General features: G+C 40.8%; 1 protein-coding gene across 1 annotated transcript in view; it reads right to left on the bottom strand.

Annotated features, from left to right (window-relative positions):
• Nucleotides 1–17,641, bottom strand: part of SHC4 (SHC (Src homology 2 domain containing) family, member 4) — a 193,739-nt gene that overhangs the window by 5,796 nt on the left and 170,302 nt on the right. The window contains 4 exon segments of the mRNA XM_006831677.1: nt 8,375–8,546; nt 10,409–10,415; nt 14,452–14,516; nt 16,653–16,824. Of these exon segments, the coding sequence (XP_006831740.1) occupies nt 8,375–8,546; nt 10,409–10,415; nt 14,452–14,516; nt 16,653–16,824 (416 nt within the window).

Below are 17,641 nucleotides of genomic sequence, written 5' to 3'. Positions count from 1 at the left end.
AGTGAACAGGTGCTAAAGCAAATGGAAGAAATGAGGTGGTAAAAGAACTGAACAGAAAATTTCAAAGGTCAACTTGAGAAGACAAAGTAAAATATTATAATGAAATGTGCAAAGACGTTGAGTTAAAAAAACAAATGGAAAGAACATGCTCAGCATTTCTCAAGCTGAAAGAACTAAAGAAAAACTTCAAGTTTCAACTTTCAATATTGAAAGGTTCTATAGGCAAAATATGAATGATACAGAAAGTATCAAAAGAAGATGGAAAGAATACACAGAGTCACTGCACCATAAAGGAATGGTCAGTATGCAACCATTTTAAGAGATAGCATATGATCAAGAGCCAAGGGTACTGAAGGAAGAAGTCCAAGGTGCACTGAAGACACTGGCAAGGAAAAAGGCTCCAGAAATTAATGGAACACAAATAGTAAATTTTCAATAAACTAATCTTGCACTGGAGGCACTCACTCAACTCTGGCAAGAAATTTAGAAGACAGTTACCTGGCCAACTGATTGGAAGAGATCCATATTTGTGACCATTCCAAAGAGAAGTGTCCCAACAGAAAATGGAAATCATTAAATATTATCATTAATATTATGTTGTTACTTTTGTGAAGTGCCATTGAGTCAGTTCCAATCCATAGCGACCCTTTATAGGGTTTCTGAGGAGCAACTGGTGAGCTTGAACCACCGACCTTGCAGTTTAAACTAGTTTTGCAGTCCAGCATATTAACCCACAGTGCCACACACAGGACTCCCATTAGTATTATACGCCAGTAAAATTTTGCTGAAGATATTTTGAAATGACTGCAACAGTACATTAACAGTGGAGCTCTGATAGCATAGTGGTTACGAATTGGGCTGTGAACCTTAAGGTCAGCAATTCAAAACTATCAGCTGTTCCATGGGAGAAAGATGAGGCTTTCTGCTCCCGTAAAGATTTACAGCCTCGGAAACCCTATACAGGGTCTCTATGAGTCGGAACCGACCCCATGGCACATACTCACCACCACGCCTGATACTCAAGCCAGATTTAGAAGAGGATGTAGAAGAAGGGCTATCATTTCTAACATGAGATGGATCTTGGCTGAAAGCAGAAAGATATTGTTTACTTATGCTTTATTGACTATGCAAAGGCTATCAACTATGTGGATTATAACTAGCTATGAATAACATTGTGAAGAATGGGTATTACAGAAGACTCGTGAGGAACCTGTACATAGACCAGAAGACAGTTGTCCGAACAGAACAAGGGAATACCAAACGGTTTAAAATCGGGAAGGCTGTTGTCAGCGTTATATTCTTTCACCATACTTATTCACTCTGTATACTGAGTAACTAATCACAGAAATTATATTATATGAAGAAGAATGTGGCATCAGGATTGGAGGAAGAGTCATTAACAATCTGCAATATACAGATGACACAACCTTGTTTGCGGAAAGTGAAGAGGACTTAAAATACTTACTGATGAAGATCACAGACCACACCTCAATGTAAAGAACACAAAAAATACTCACCACTGGATCAGTAAATCACATCATAATAAATGGAGTAAAGATTGAAGTTGTCAAAAACTTCATTTTGTTTGAATCTACTACCAAAATTCATGGAAGCAACAGTCAAGAAATCAAGCAGTTGACCTACACCTATGGAAGCAGTAGCTCAAAAGCGGGAACAAGTCCTTACAGCAAGAATCATTCCCACCCCCTCCACACACAGAGTAGACAGGGATGGGCAACTTGGACATTGGCTACCCAAAATGGGGGAGGTGGCCTACAAAGGCAAGAAGTGACTAGCTTACAAGCTTTCAAGAGGGAACCTAGATCCAGAGGGCCTGGAGGAATGTAGAATCTCCAGTGAGTATTATTCAATCTGACTAAGCAGGGCTGATGCAATGAAATGCAGACGGGTCTCTTGTGCTACAATAGTGAATAATTGTTATCAGGACTGTTTGTGAGGGTCGGAAATGTAAAGGTAGACGTTTTATAGCAAGGAGGGGAGTGATTAACTTTTCAGTCCAGGAGCGGAGGTCCCTAGGACCATCAAGGGAGAAGAGCAGAGAGCGGGACCCTACCCAGAGAAGCAGTGATGCCTGAAATAGAGGCAGAGATGATGACGTGAAGTGATAGAGCAGCTGGAGACTTTAGATCCAGAGAGGGAGAGTGACTGTGTGCTGAAGACCTGGGGGGTACGGGGAAGGATTGCATGGAGGGGATTGTAACCATGGCAATGAGACGATATACGATAGGATGAAAGTAAAACTAATGTTCTCCCATGTAAACTATCACATAATTCACAATAAAACATTTAAGAAAAAAAAAAAAAGAACTCAAGCAGCATATTGCATTAGGCAAATCAGCTGCAAAAGCCCTCTTTAAAGTGTTTGAGAGCAAAGACGTGAATTTGAGGACTGTGGTATGCATCACCTAAGCCATGGTATTTTCATTAGCCTCATATACTTGTGAAGTTGGACAATGAATAAGAAAGACCAGAAAAGAATCAAAGCATTTGAATTATGCTCTTGGCAAAAAATATTCAAAGTACCTTGGACTGCCAAAAGAACAAACAAATCTGTGTTTGAAGAAGTACAGTCAGAAAAAGGAGGCACCTGTCCCTGGAAAAGGGTCCATAAAAAAAGAGAAAGACCCTCTCTGTATGCCACACATATGATACAGCATTCACAAATATATCTTTGAAGAGACATCTGTGGACTCTGCTAAATACTGGAAATAGAGTCTCCTCTACAAACAACAGGTCTTTCTATTGTTGCCAGCAAAAATTCCTGAATAAATGGGTTCAGATTTGGGGAACAATTCTTGTCATTGGCTTCAGTCCTGCAAGCTTTCAAATACAATTGACAAGTTTTAAGAAGTAGCTCTACATGTGTCCATATGTGTGTGGGGAGGGGGCGGAGGCAGGGGAGAGAGAAAGAATGCTTCTGTTAATTAGGGGGATGCATGCATGTGTGTGTGGGCGCACACAGCTTAGACCATGATGACTCTTGGTTTATTCTGAGATTATGGTAAAGAGCTCTTGGATGAGGCCCAAACAAAAGGAAAACAGACATTATATCATCTTGAAAGGAGGCGACAGATCACCAGGCAGCCAAAGGATATGGACAATATTTTCCTAACACAGTTCCCCAAATTGTTAGCACAAGACAAGACACAGTGTAGTAGGGGGTTTCAGTCATCCAAGCATTTTCTAAAAATCTAATTCTGTTGAAGGCTAAAAACTTCAAGACAGATAGTTTTCTAAAATTTGTTTTAACTTTAAAAGTTATACATGCAAGTTTTTCAAAATCTGGGAACCAAAGAAAAACAAAGAAAAGAAAATTAATCACTTATGGTCTCACCACCAAATTGGTGAGGTAGGATAAGCACTCGACCTCAAGGTTGGTTCATAGTGACCCTGTCTAGGGCTTCTGAGGAGCGGGTGGTGGGTTTGAACCGCCAACCTTTCTGTTAGCAGTGCCTATCCTACAGTGCCACATCAGTCTGTCTCATTACACCTTTACAGGTACATATTTCAATATGCTTCTCTCAAAATCAAGGGCAATTTCTTATTTGAAACAGCTTTTGTACCACCTTTCAATTAAAAATATACTAGATCTGTGTTGGAAGAAGTGCAGCGAGAGTGCTCCTTGGAGGCCAAGATGGCCAAACTTCATCTCTCCTACTTCGGATATATTGTCCAGAAGGACCAGTTGCTGGAGAAGGATATCATGTTTGGTAAGGTGGAGGGTCAGAGAAGAAGAGAAAGACCCCAATAAGATGGATTGGCCAAGTGGCAGCATTGATGAACTCAAGCGTGGCAACAGTAGTGAGGTTGGCCCAGGATCGGGCAGTGTTTTGTTCTGCTGTGCATAAGGTCACTATGGTTTGGTACCAACTCAATGGCACCTAACAACAACAACAAAGTCAGGTTAAGGAGCCCTGGTGGCACTATAGGATAAGCACTGGACTGCTAATCACAAGGTCAGCAGTTCAAACCTACACTCCTCGGAGATCCTACACATAGTCGCTATGAGTCAGAACAGACTCGAGAGCAACAACAAGATGTAAGAGAGAAGATCACTATGTTTTTCTCCTGTGAGTTTGAACCACCAACCTTTTAGTTAACAGGTAAGCACTTAACCATTGTGCCACCAGGGACTCTATAGAAAATAAACAGTGAACAGGTACCAGGGACCTAAATCATTCAACATGTTGCCACTAAGGCAAGGAAACAGAGAAAGGGTGATTCTAGAAGACTAGAATTAGTGAGAACACATTTTGCCGTTACAATTTTGGCCAGAGCAGGACTTAGTTACTTTCAGCTGATAGTTAAGGGTGATGCAAAGGTTAAACATGCTTCACTGCTAACAAAAAGGCTTCGGGCTTCACCCTCAGGCACCTCAAAACAAACAAACCAAAACCCACAAAGCCAAAAGGCCTGGTTATTCTGAAAAATCATCTCTGGAAAGCCCTCTGAACACAGTTGGACAGTGATAATACAGGGTCTCCATGATGTGAAAATGGACCCAACAGCAACTGGCTGAACTGGTTTTGGTGAAGCTGAGGTTCAGGAAAACCTCCTTCTAAGTTTTGTCTTGCCATGGCTCGCTCTGCTTGCTGGAGAGTCGCCCTTGGCAGCCTAGGTGAGGGGGACTTCTTTGGCTAGTGAAAAGACTCTTCTCAATGGCTTGTTCTCCACCTTGGGAGCAAACTGAATTTGTCATCAAGCCAATCTCGGAATCCAACAACCATCAACATTTTATGAAAAGCATTTTTTGTTTATTTCTTTTCCAGCTAATTGTGGGTTTGGGGTTTGTTTCATTTTTATTTATTTATGTTCTTGCTTGTCCATTAATTTCTGGAAGCAATTTGATAGGAAAATGATATTTTTCTTATTGTGTTTTACTCCCCATATATGAAGTCCTGATGTGATGCTACAGGATAAGCACTGGACTGCTAACAGCAAGGTTGGTGGTTTAAACCCACCCGTCATTCCTTGAAAACACTATACAGGGGTGCTATGAGTTGGAATAGACTTGGTGGCACACAACCACCACCACAATAGATGACTTACAAAGGGATTTTTCAATAAATAAAATTAACAGCATCACTAAATGGGATAGAAATAGTGACTATTGTTCCCCACGCACACAAACAACTTCAAAATTATACCCTGGTTTAGACAACCCTTCCTTCTGTAAATGCATATAGCTGAAATAAAAACCGAGAGTAAATCTAAAATATTTGAAAGGATTGTTCAAAATCTAAGTGTCCAAATCTTAAAACTCAGAATATCTTCACAAGCTCTAATCTATATGGACTGGAACGAGGGAATGGAGTAAACAGGAATCCTGTTGTTGTTGCTAAGGGCTGTCGAGTCAGTTCCGACCCATAGCGACCTGTACAGGGCTTCTGAGGCTGTAAATCTTTACGGGAGCAGAACACCTCATCTTTCTCCCACAGAACAGCTGGTAGTTTCGAACTGCTGACTTTGTGGTTCGCAGCCCAATTCGTAACCACTATGCTACCAGAGCTCCTTAAGTGCCATGATAGTGACCCTTTATACAGTTTCTGAGGCTGTAAATCTTTATGGGAAGAGAAAGCCTCATCTTTCTCCCAAGGAGCATCTGGTGGACTCAAACTGCTGACCTTATAGTTAGCAGTTCAATGCTTACCCTACAGTGCTACCTATACTCCATATAGGAATCCTTTGTTGTTAAGTGGCGCTGAATCACTTCTAACTCATAGAAAACCAGTATAGGGTTTCCAAGGAGCAACTGGTGAGTTTGAACCACCAACCTTGTGGTTCAAACCAAGCTTGCTGTCCTGTGTTTATCCAACACGTCACACCAGGAAAACAAGAGGTAGAGTAGTGACTTAAATACTGTTGTCAAGTCAATTCCAACTGCTAGCAACCTGATAGGACAGAGTCGAACTGCTTCATAGGGTTTGTTGTTGTTGTTGTTGTCATGTGCCATGGAGTCAGTTCCGACTCATAGCGACCCTTCATGGAATTAGACCACCACAACTTTTTCCTGTGGAGCTGTAGATGGGTTTGAACCAACGACCTTTTAGTTAGAAGCTGAGCTCTTAACCACTGCATCACTAACATGCATGACTTAAATGTTAATTGATTCAGTTCTGACTCATAGTGACCCTGTATTGGGCTTCCAAGGCTGTAAACCATTTTGGGAGCAGAAAACCTCATGTTTCTCCTGAGGAGTGGCTGGTGGACTCGAACTACCAATTTTGTGGTTCACAGTCCAGTGTTTATCTTACAGAGCCAAGGCATTCCCTGTTAGATATTTTGTTGTTGTTATTGTTGATAAGTGCCGCCAAGTTGGTCCTGAATCACAGCAACCCTATATTGGGTTCCCAAGAAGCGGCTGGTGAGTATGAACCACTGCCCTGGTGGTCATTTCTCCCCCACATGCCACACCAGGACTCCATATTACATAAACACAAATTATAATGAAATACCTCTCCAAATCTATTCAAATAGATAAAATTTAAAAGACATCGTATCAAATATAGGTAAGGATTTGGAGAAACTGAGAATTTCATACACTTCTATTATGTAAAATGGTACAACCACTTTGAAAAACAGTATGCAGCTTTTTTTTTAAAAAAATGCAGTCATCTACCCAAGAGAAATGAAAGAATATCATCATATAAATATTTCACATAGATGGTCATAGAGGCTTTGTTTGTGATGGGTTTATATTGTAACTAGAAACAACCCAAATATCTATCAACTAGTAAATGAATACAAAATGTGTGGAATCTCCACATAATGGAGGACTACTAAGGGATACTACTAAGGGATACTGTTGTTGTTATGTGCTGTGGAGTCAGTTCCGACTCATAGCGACCCTGCACAGGGTTTCCGAGGCTGTAAATCTTTACGGGAGCAGAAAGCCTCATCTTTCTCACGTGGAACAGCTGGTAGTTTCGAACTGCTGACCTTGAGGTTTCCAGCCTGATTCATAATCACTACGCTACCAGAGCTGTAAGTAATAAAAAGAATACACAAAACCAGATGAATGAATTTCATAGTATGATTAAATATGCTAAGTGAAAGAAAGCCAAAAATACTGAATATTGTAAAAGTCCACTTTCATAAAACTCTAAAAATTTCAAATTGACCTATAGCGACAGAAAGCACATGTTGCTATCAAGTCGATTCCAACTCAGTGACTCTGCTTTGCTTTCCAAAGCTGTAAATTTTTGCTGGAACAGAAAGCCTTATGTGGTTTAAATTTGTTGTTGTTGTTAATTGCAATACAGCCAAGTTGTAATCCTTACTACCTGTAAATGTGACCTAATTTGGAGATAGGGTCTTTGAGACGTAATTACACTAAAGATCTTGAGATGAGATCATCCTAGATTTAGAATGGGATCTAAATCCTCCTAGAACTTATGTCTCCAGAAAGGAGAAGGAGATTTATGACAGAGACACAACAGGGAAGGCTATGTGTGGACCGAGGCAGAGACTAGAGCCATGCATTAACGAGCCAAGGGACCCCCAAGGACTTCCAGCAACCACCAGAAGCTAGGAAAGTTTGGATTTCCCCTCAAAGTCTCCAGAAGGAGTCAAGTTTGCCCACACCTTGATTTCAGACTTCTGACCTCCAAAACTATGAGAGAATAAATTTCTGTTGTTTCAACCCATCAAGTTTGTGGTAAATTGTAGAGCAGCCCCAGGAAACTAATAAGGGTTTCGAATTTCTAAGTGTAATCACTTTTGTTACTCTTGAAGAGCCTGATTGTGCAATTTAAACATGCTTCAAAAAATGAATTCTAGCGTGGCACTGTGGGTTAATGTGCCAGACTGCAAAGCCATTTGAACTGCAAGGTCAGCAGTTCAAGCTCACCAGCTGCTCCTCAGAAACTCTATACAGGGTCGCGATGGGTCGGAACCGACTCGATGGCATGTCACAACAACGATAGCTACAAGAGGCTAGTTCTGCAGTTTTTGAAGGCTAATTAGAGCCACCAATGGAGGGAAAAAAAAATGCTATGCAAGTTAAGATGCCAAGGGCAGCTAGTAGCTGAAAACTTAAATTAGCTGAATCAGTAAAGGAAATGTATCCACTTAGTTAAGCTCAGAGATAGACAGACACTAGATAAGGTTGGACTTGTAGGTTCCAGTTACCACAGACAAAAATTTCTGTTGCTTTAGCCTTCTGTCATTGTGTGTTGTGTTGATTTCAACACAGTCAGATTGCCAGATCTTTCTCCCGAAGAGCTGCTGTTAGGTGTGAATCTTTGACCTTTCTTTCAGTTGGCAGTTGCTTAACCATTGTGCCATCTAGTTTGTGATCGTTTGTTAAGGGCAGCCCTTGGAACCCTTACTGCCACGGTGAATAGCTACTTACTGCCACGGTGCCATGGGCTCCCAAGAGCTTGAGTCAAGCTTTGATTTCGAGCAGATCCAAGAGTACTTTGAAGCGTCTGTGTATTAATGTAACATGGGTCGTCAAAGAGATCCACTCGACACATGGTGTGCTTCACTAATGAGGAGTCTTGTTGGGACTGTACCCCTCTCTCCTGGGCATGACCTGGAGGGACAAGTGGCAATCAATGTGTTATGTTTTTGCTTTGTAAAATTTATATAAAATCACATTTGAGTGCAGCATTGAGCGAAAGCTGAGGTTACCAGCACTCCTCACCAGGACTGAACATTGGCTATTAAGATTGTCTTGTAAAGGCAAGAGAAGCACTGGCCATTGACGGAAAGTACCCTGCCCTTGGCCTCTATCCCCCTCGTTGCCCATCAGCTGACCTGCTGCTTCAACAGCAGACAGAACATAGGTGGGAAGATTCAGAGGGACAGCCAGGCAAGGAAGAGGGCCAAGTGTGTTGGCAAACGGCACAAACCAGCATACACCAGAGAGTGTACCTGTCTTGTCTATGCTGCAATCCCGGTTCCTAGCACAACCCTGGCATACAACAGCACATAATCAATAGTTATTGCACAGATATATATGAGGAGGCTTCAAAATGGAATCTTTCTATTAACTTTTTTAAACTTCTTCATACTAATGACATAGTTCACTACTGATGGCATGATGTATTTTTTAATATTCCAGATAGTTTGTTCCTAAGAATCTTGGAATAGGTAACTTTTGCTTATCTGGTTAAACAAGTATATTTATAATTTTGGCCATATGCATTACAGGATCACTATGAGGTTGCACCTGAAGTAGTAACATTCTCTTGTCTTATGGTAAAACACCAGCCCTTCTATTGCTTCAGTTAATTAACCATTCCATGTGGTCTAAGGCCCAATCTCATATTGGATTTGTCATTATGATGAATAATGCTTTGGTTCTTATAATTCATATTATAGAAACCAAAGAGGTACACCAAGTAAGAGAAGTACTGTCAGAAGATTACAGTCTGCTTTAATTCCTCCTTTATTCCTTGTCTGTTTCACACCTGTCACCTGTCATACTCAGTCTTTGGGATTTCCTGAAAGAGGAGAGGGATTTCTATAAGGAGGGCTCCACAGGACTATTTGTAACCTATTATATGTGGATGAGTCAAAAATTATCCACACTGCGGTTACAGAATTTATTTTAATCAACAGCTAGAAAAGAGAAATACATTATTTCTCAACATAATTTCCTTGCTTTTCAATTCACTTTGTCCATCTGTCAACAAGCTTTCATATTGCCTTATTAAACAATGTTTTAGGCTGAGCTGCAAGCCACAGAAGCACTGCTGTCTTCACATTTTCATCTGAAGTGAATATTCGTCCTGGAAGGACTGCTTTCAGGGCACCAAGCAGGTGAAATTCCAATGGAGCAAGATCAGGACTACAGGAAGGATGCTTTAACACCTCAAAACAAAGAATTTTAACAGTGTGGGCAGAGGTGTGTGGACATGCATTGTCATACAAGATCACAACACCCTTGGATAGCAGTCCTCTGAGTTTAATCCCAAATTCAGGCTTCAGTTCTTCAGTAAGCATCTCACTGTAACAAGCACTGTTGACTGTTAACCCTTTTTCCTGATAGAGTTCCAATACTGACTCTTGGGGATCCCAGAAAGCTGTAAGCATCAATTTTCCAGCTGATGGTTGACTTTTGAACTTTTTCTTAGTCAGTGATTGAGGATGTCTCCATTCTCTCCTCTGCTGTTTATTCCCAGGCTTGTAGTGATGAATCCATGTCTCATCACCAGTACAATGTTTTTAAATAAACTTTCACCTTCCTTCAAGTATGGGTCCAAATTGGTTTGCAACAGTTCAAACAATTCTGATTATGAATTCTTTTGGTGCCCTTCTCACACAAACTTTTCGAAACCCAAGTCTGTCATGGATTATTTCATAGGCCAAGCCATGGCTGATTTGCAAATGATTTGCCACATAATCCACTGCACTTGTCTATTTGGCAGAAGCATTTTACGTGGACACTCAATGTTTCCATCAGCCATGGATGTGGACAGATGTTTTAATATAACCTGAGTGTGGATAATTTTTGACTCACCCTCGTACTTTCCATTTGCTTAGTTTAGTGGGTTTTGCGCCCACTTGACTGGGCTAGGATTGTCAGTGGTTTGGCAGTTGAGAGGCAGTCATCCCTCGTGATGAGATCTAATAGAATGTGAGCCCTCTATGATGAGATCAGCTATGAGCAGCCAGTCCGTTGAAAGGAAGTTTCCTTCAGGGTATCGACTGCTTCCAATATATCGCTCAGGCAAAGCTTGCTGCTTTCTGCTGAATCCTGCATCTGGCTTAGCATCCAACCTCCAGTTCTTTGGATTTGAGCCAGCGGCCTGTTCTATTGCCTGCTGATCCTGAGAGTGGTCAGTAACATGCCATCTTACCTGCCTGACTTGCCTGCCTGCTGTCTGATCTTGGTTTATCAGTCCTGTAGCTAAATGAGTCTGATAATCCAACCTGCAGATTTGGGATTTGCCCACCTCTACAATTGTGTGAGGAGCTCTGGTAGCGTAGTGGTTACGAATCGGGCTGCAAGCCTCAAGGTTAGCAGTTCAAAACTACCAGCTGTTCCACAGAAGAAAGATTTGGCTTTCTGCTCCCGTAAAGATTTACAGCCTCAGAAACCCTGTGTAGGGTTGCTACGAGTCGGAACTGACTCCACAGCACATTACAACAACAACAACAATTGTATGAGCCATTTCCTTGATATAAACCTCATTCTCTCTCTGTACATATATATGTTGTGTTTCTGTTTCTGTCAAGCCAGTTCTGACCCATAGTAACCCTGTCTAGGGTTTCCAAGTAGTTACTGAAGGGGATGGGTTTGAACTGCCAACCTTGCAGTTGCTTATCCTACAGTGCCACACCAGGATTCCACCTATTGTTCTCAAGTGCTGTCAAGTCAGTTCTGACTAACAGAGACCCTGTATAGAGTTTCCAAGGATTTTTAATTCTTTGTGGAAGCAGAAAGCCTCATCTTTCTCCCCAGGAGCAGCTGAGCAGCTGGTGGGTTCCAACAACTGACCTTTTTGTTCACAGTCCAGTGCTTATCCTACAGAGGCACCATGATTTTAGATATATATAGTTCTGGTGGGGACCTGTGGGATAAAGCACTGGACCACAAGGTCAGTTTGAACTGCAAGGTCGGTGGTTCAAACTCACCAACTGCTCCCTGAAACAGGATCGCTATGAGCCGGAACCAACCCCACATCACTTAACAACAAAAACATATACAGTTGCTGTTGTTAGGTGCTATTGAGTTAAGTATGAGTCATATGACCTTATGCACAACAGAGCAAAACACTGCCCAGTCCTGCGCCATCCTCACAATCGTTGTTAAGCTTGAGCCCATTGCTGCTGTCACTGTGCCAGTCTATCTTGTTGAGGGTCTTCCTCATTTCCATTGACCTACTTTACCTAGCATGGCATCCTTCTCCAGGGAGTGGTCCCTCTGGATGATGGATGTCTGAAGTATGAGAGCCAAAGTCCATTTCAGCTCATTAATGTTTAGGACTCCTGGTGTGGTGCAGTAGGATATGAACTGGACTATGAAAAACAAGGTCAGCTGTTCAAACCCACCAGCTGCTCCTCAGAAGCCCTACACAGGGTTGCAATGAGTTGGAACTGACTCAACGGTACTTAACAATGCCTAGGATATCAATATTTATGCATTCCATTTTATTTTTGACAACTTTCAGTTTTCCTAGATTCATACTTTGTACATTCCATGTTCCAGTTATTAATGGATGTTTGCAGTTGTTTCTCCTCATTTTGAGTTGTGTCCCACCAACAAGTGTATCTATTCATATAAATGTTTTCACCTCTAAAGAACCCAGCCTAAAACTGGATCTACTAATTATGTTATCTAAATTAAACTAACTTGAGTTCATAAATGGACAAGTAGCTAAACAGATCACTGCAAAGAAATCAAGGATTGAAGACTTTTTATTTTTATTCTTAGCAAAAGTGTCAAGATTAATTGAAATATGGATCAACGCCTATTAGGGCTTCTGAGATTGTAAATTTTTATGGAAGCAGATTGCCTTGTCTTTCTCCTGTGGAGTAGCTGGTAGGTTTGAACCACTGTCCTTTCAATGAGCTGCCCAATGTTTAGCCCACTGCACCACCTGAGCTCCTCATTACTATCCATTTACCTTTGTATCTTATGATTCTTCGTGCTTGGTATGAAGCAGATGTGCAAAAGAAAAATGTTTGTCAGCTAAATGAACAAATGCCTGAGGGTCTACCCACTTTATCTTTTCTAGCACATTGACTCCATCATGTTCTCAACACCCTGGATCAACCTTTAGTCCTGACCCCCAGGGTGTGGATCTCCTCCTCACAAAGACTGCACCAAGTTGGCCATCCCATAGGATCACACAAAATCATCATTGTCTGTGCCCAATCGCTCTTGAAAACTGACATTTCTTGTTGTCAAACGTGTCATGTTAATTAAATCAGAAATGTTATTTTAAATGAAAAGAAAAAGAAGACACTCCACCCTGTACCCAGAGTTAAAATCATTCTTGGTTAAAGTATGTGGTTGGCGAGAACTTCATCACACATGTCAGCCAATCTGTGTTCCAAAACTTCCTTTTGCCAAGTATTACTCCGAGAACCTGTCCAATTTGCCTAAGAGAAGATTTGTGGTAGAAAGTAAATTCATACATAGACAGTGTATATACTGTAAATACCAAAATTTTAAGTGCAAGCCCTTAGGGTTTGTAGAAATGTAACGTCTTTTTGATTAAAAATATCAACATTTCCATTTTAACTTGGAGGTTGGGGAAACATTATGCTATTTCGCTAATTCTTTTTTCCATAAGTGAATTTAGTTTTGAGGATAGGGATCTTTTATATGTCTAGCAATAAGTACAATTAACTCCTTCAACAACCAGAAGCCTAATGCAGTGCTTATGTGTAATACACCGGAATTCAAGTTTTATGTCAATACTTAAATACATAAATGTCTTAGGAAGGAAAAGCCAAATCTTATTTAAAACATTTGTATGTTGTTGCTGTTGTTAAGTGCTGTTGAAAAAGTTCCAACTCAGAATGAGCCTGTGTAGGGTTTCCAAGGAGTGGCTGAAAGGTTTGAAGTGCTGAACTTATGGTTAGCAATCCTGTGCTTATCCTACTTTACCACACCAAGGTAGAATAGGGAGATGATAACCAGGGCTCTACCAAGAACAATAACCCATGTATTTTCTACTATATAGAAGTGAAAAAATTAATATAACATTGACATAATTCCATCAAATATATGAGAGTATCCTTGGAACTTACTACCTTCTAGGTGGCTAGGTATTACTAATTTAACTTGAATCCTTAAGCTTGGTCATCCAACTGTATCCACCTACATTACTTATCCTGCATTATTGATGCTGGTCAGTCACTGCTCCTTATAAAACACCAACACTTCCTTCCTTAAAGAAATAAATGCCTTCAACAATTTAGAAGAATGAAATGACTATCTAGCAGTATAACTTGTTTTCATTAAACTATATTTCAAGTCTGAAAGCTGATGTTCTACATTTGTGCTTCAGAAAATGTGTGCCCAGCATCAATTATCACATGCAGTAATAAGACATTTAATGCCCTAGCAAGTATGGGATGGATAGGCCCCTAACCGGGACTCTCACATTTCAGGCTGCCTTTTGTTCCCTTTGCCAAATTAGGTTATCCTAATCCTATTGTATTTGACAGGCATCTATTTTTATGTTAGCTTACTGTCTGCTTTTCTATGGACTGTAACTCCCTTGAGCTTTGAACAGAGAAAGCACTTTCTCAGCAAAAGAGCTTTCATGATGTCAAAACAAAGAAAGGGCCCATAAAGGAGAACTATACGTATAATGAACCCACAAGAAGTGGGAAAATTGTGAGCCTTCCAAGGGTTACATGTGCAATTATAACTGCCTGTTCCATGAGGCATGTAAAAACATGGGCCATATGTGTCCATATGGTGTGAAAGGAATTAGGAGGGTAGTGAATGGAGAGCAGTTGGACTTACCCATTGGTCTGCTTTGTTCTAAACAGTTCTCATATACGCTGCTGCACTTGGAGTTTCCAGGCTGTATGAACAACAAATTGCAAAACATTTATAAAGATAGTGTAGATTCATAAGCTTTAAAGAAAGAAGGAAAAAAACAACAGCAACAGATGACCAGTAATGCTTCCATCAGAATATAGTAGAGTGGGTCACTTTCTGACACCAGAAGAGTTTGACAGATAAGAAAAGGAAACTCGAATTTTGGGGTGGGGAGATTACACTTCTGCCATAATACATTGCATTGTTGTGGAGTGGCAGAGGTGGAGCTGGTTGTGGGAGTTTGGGGGTTGGGGTTGGGAGTTCATAAAGGCTGTAAGTGAAAGGCTTGAGGGTTACTGCTTCTATTTGGAAGGTCACATTCCAGGACTCAATCGAAGTTTCCACCAGAAACTGTGATTTCCAGGACACTTGTGTAGATACTGGCCAAAGAACAAATGCCTATCTAACTCTGAATTGGCATATTAGAGCCCTAGCTCGACCAAGACTTCTTATCCTTGAAAATCTCATCCAATCTAAGAGCTCCAGCATCCTATCCATATAGCCCTCTTTGATAAGGGAATGGCCGTGTCAATACTTTAGAAAGATTAATCTGATAGTAGTTTTCAGAAGAATTGGAGGGAATAAAATTAGAGATAGGCCAGGGGCTTCAAAGTCATCCAAGCAAGTGAAAACCAAAACTTAGAAAGTGGCAATAATAATGGAAGAAGATAGGGTGGTTTCCAAAGGTACTTTCATGACAGAATCCTACGTTTTGAAGAATGAGTTGATATGGGACCCACAGTGTGAGAAAAACAAGAGTGTTGATGAATGAAAGAATGGTAGTACCAATAAAGATGAAGAAATCAGTATAGGAAATTAGTTTGGCATCCAGGAGAAAATAGCAAGTTCAACATGGACATAAATAAGCAATGGGATGCAAAGAAAGGAGCTCTAAAGGCAGAGCTTACAGGGTGGTAGCCTGGGGACATGGGCTTGTGGGGCAGGGGAGAAAGAATGCACACTATAAGAAGATAAGATGCAACTTATTTTGAACATATCAAAAATAAGATAGATTGAGTGATACAGAAATGATACATGACTAGATATGTTGTTGCTGTTGTTAAGTGCCGTTGAGTCAGTTCCGACCCATAGCGACCCTGTACAGGGTTTCCGAGGCTGTAAATCTTTATGGGAGTAGAAAGCCTCATCTTTCTCCCGCAGAGCGGCTGGTAGTTTCAAACCGCTGACCTTAAGGTTCGCAGCCCGATTCGTAACCACTATGCTATGATCAGACAAATATAGTAAAATGCTAGTTATAGAATCTAGATGATGTCTGTACTTTTAACTTCTCTGTATGCTTGAAAATACTCATAATAAAATGATAGGAAAAAAATGAAAAAACAACAATAACAAAAAACAGTAAATAGACATGCAGGATGAGATTCACAAAATAGAAATGTTTTGGAAGTCAATGAAAAGTCTCAAAAAGGAAGATGCTGCCAACAGCTATTAATTACTGTGGAGGGAGGATACTTAGAAAAGGAATACATCTGGCGATTAAACCATTGGTGATCCTTGTAAAAATAATTTCTATCAAGTTGTCAAGCAAAATTCAAATCTTAAAAGTATAACATAGACGTGAAAGTACAGAGGAATATAGAGAGAACACATTCTAAAAGTTTGTGGATGAAAGGAAGAGGTGATGGAGGTGAGATGTTATTAGTTAGGCTGGTGGAGTCTAAGATTATTTGCAGAGAGACAGAGAAAGAATAAGACTGAGACAGTTGTTAGTGGACAGAAAATTACATAGAGGGCATGAGGGAACACAGGGGAAAGATCAGCTTTGGGGACAGTAGGTAAGGAAGAAAAGCAATGAGAATATAGGAGGCTTGGAGATGGGGAAGGATGAAATTGAAGGTAACATGTATTATGAGTCCTCCCAGGAGAAATAAGATATGAGGTCATTTTCTGAAGCTGAGGCTAATGCTGAGACTGAGGCTAGGAAATTAGGAATAAAAATTATTTAGTGCAGGTTCCAACAATGATTCACTCTCTGACTCCTTATTTGAGGAAGATGGGACTTTCTCTAAACTAGCATTTGGGAACTCTCAAACACTCCAGTGACAAGGACAGCAATAAATAGCACTGCTGGCTCCCGTACCAATAAAACATTACTTACCAAATAGCATAACTTGTCACATCGTATTGGACAGTAAGCCATTTGCTCTGTGGCTTGAACTTTCATCCGCGCGTCTGAAACACCACCTGCAGGTGGTGGCTTCCCTGGGATTTCATTGTAATATTCATGATCTTCTCTCTCCTCAGCACTGCCATCCATCTGTATCTCCTCACTATAAGGGAAAAAAGAATCCCAAGAGGCTGGGCAGGAATTTAAATGCTGTAGGGGATGCAGAGGGATCAGAACATGCAAATCATCATGAGAAACTTGATTTCATGTTTTACGTTTACAGCTCTGCTGAAGTGAAGTCAAACATCTGGATGGAGGCAATCAAATGGCTGAGTTGTTTAGCTTAGACAGTTAAAGTGGGGTAAGCCAACAGAAAATGCCAAGGGTGATGTGTTAGTGTCTCCCTTTAGTGATAAAAATATATAAACTCCCTAAAAGCAATTTATTCTTGTCGTGTTGTTATTGTTAAGTGTTGTCGAGTCGGTATAAACTCATAGTGACCCTGTAAAGGGGTTTTTGAGGAGTAGCTAGTGGGTTTGAACCACCGACCCTATGGTTAGCAGTCTAGTGCTTATCCTACAGCACAATACCAGGACTCCATTCTTGTCGTGGTAGTTGGTGGTTATGTGCCGTGGAGTCGGTTCTGACACAGAGCAACTCTGTATAGGATTCCGAGGCTGTGGATCTTTATGGAAGCAGAAAGCCTCATCCCACAGAGTGGCTGGTAGATTCAAACTACTAACCTTGAGGTTAGCAGCTCAGCTCGTAATCCACTACAGTACCAGAGCTCCTTATTCTTGTCATGTTATTGTTGTTAAGTACCGTCAAGTCGGTTCCGACTCATAGCGACCCCGTATACAGTTCCGAGGAGTGGTTGGTGAGCTTGAACCACTCACCTTATGGTTCAAACTGACCTTACAGTCACATGCATTAATCCGCAGCACCACACCATAGAAATACAAAGTTTTCTTGGGTATCTC

The sequence above is a fragment of the Chrysochloris asiatica genome, unplaced genomic scaffold, assembly GCF_000296735.1.
Source record: "Chrysochloris asiatica unplaced genomic scaffold, ChrAsi1.0 scaffold00004, whole genome shotgun sequence".
NCBI lineage: Eukaryota > Metazoa > Chordata > Mammalia > Afrosoricida > Chrysochloridae > Chrysochloris > Chrysochloris asiatica.
Note: the sequence above shows the minus strand (reverse complement) of the source record. Positions and strands in the feature narration are given on the sequence as shown.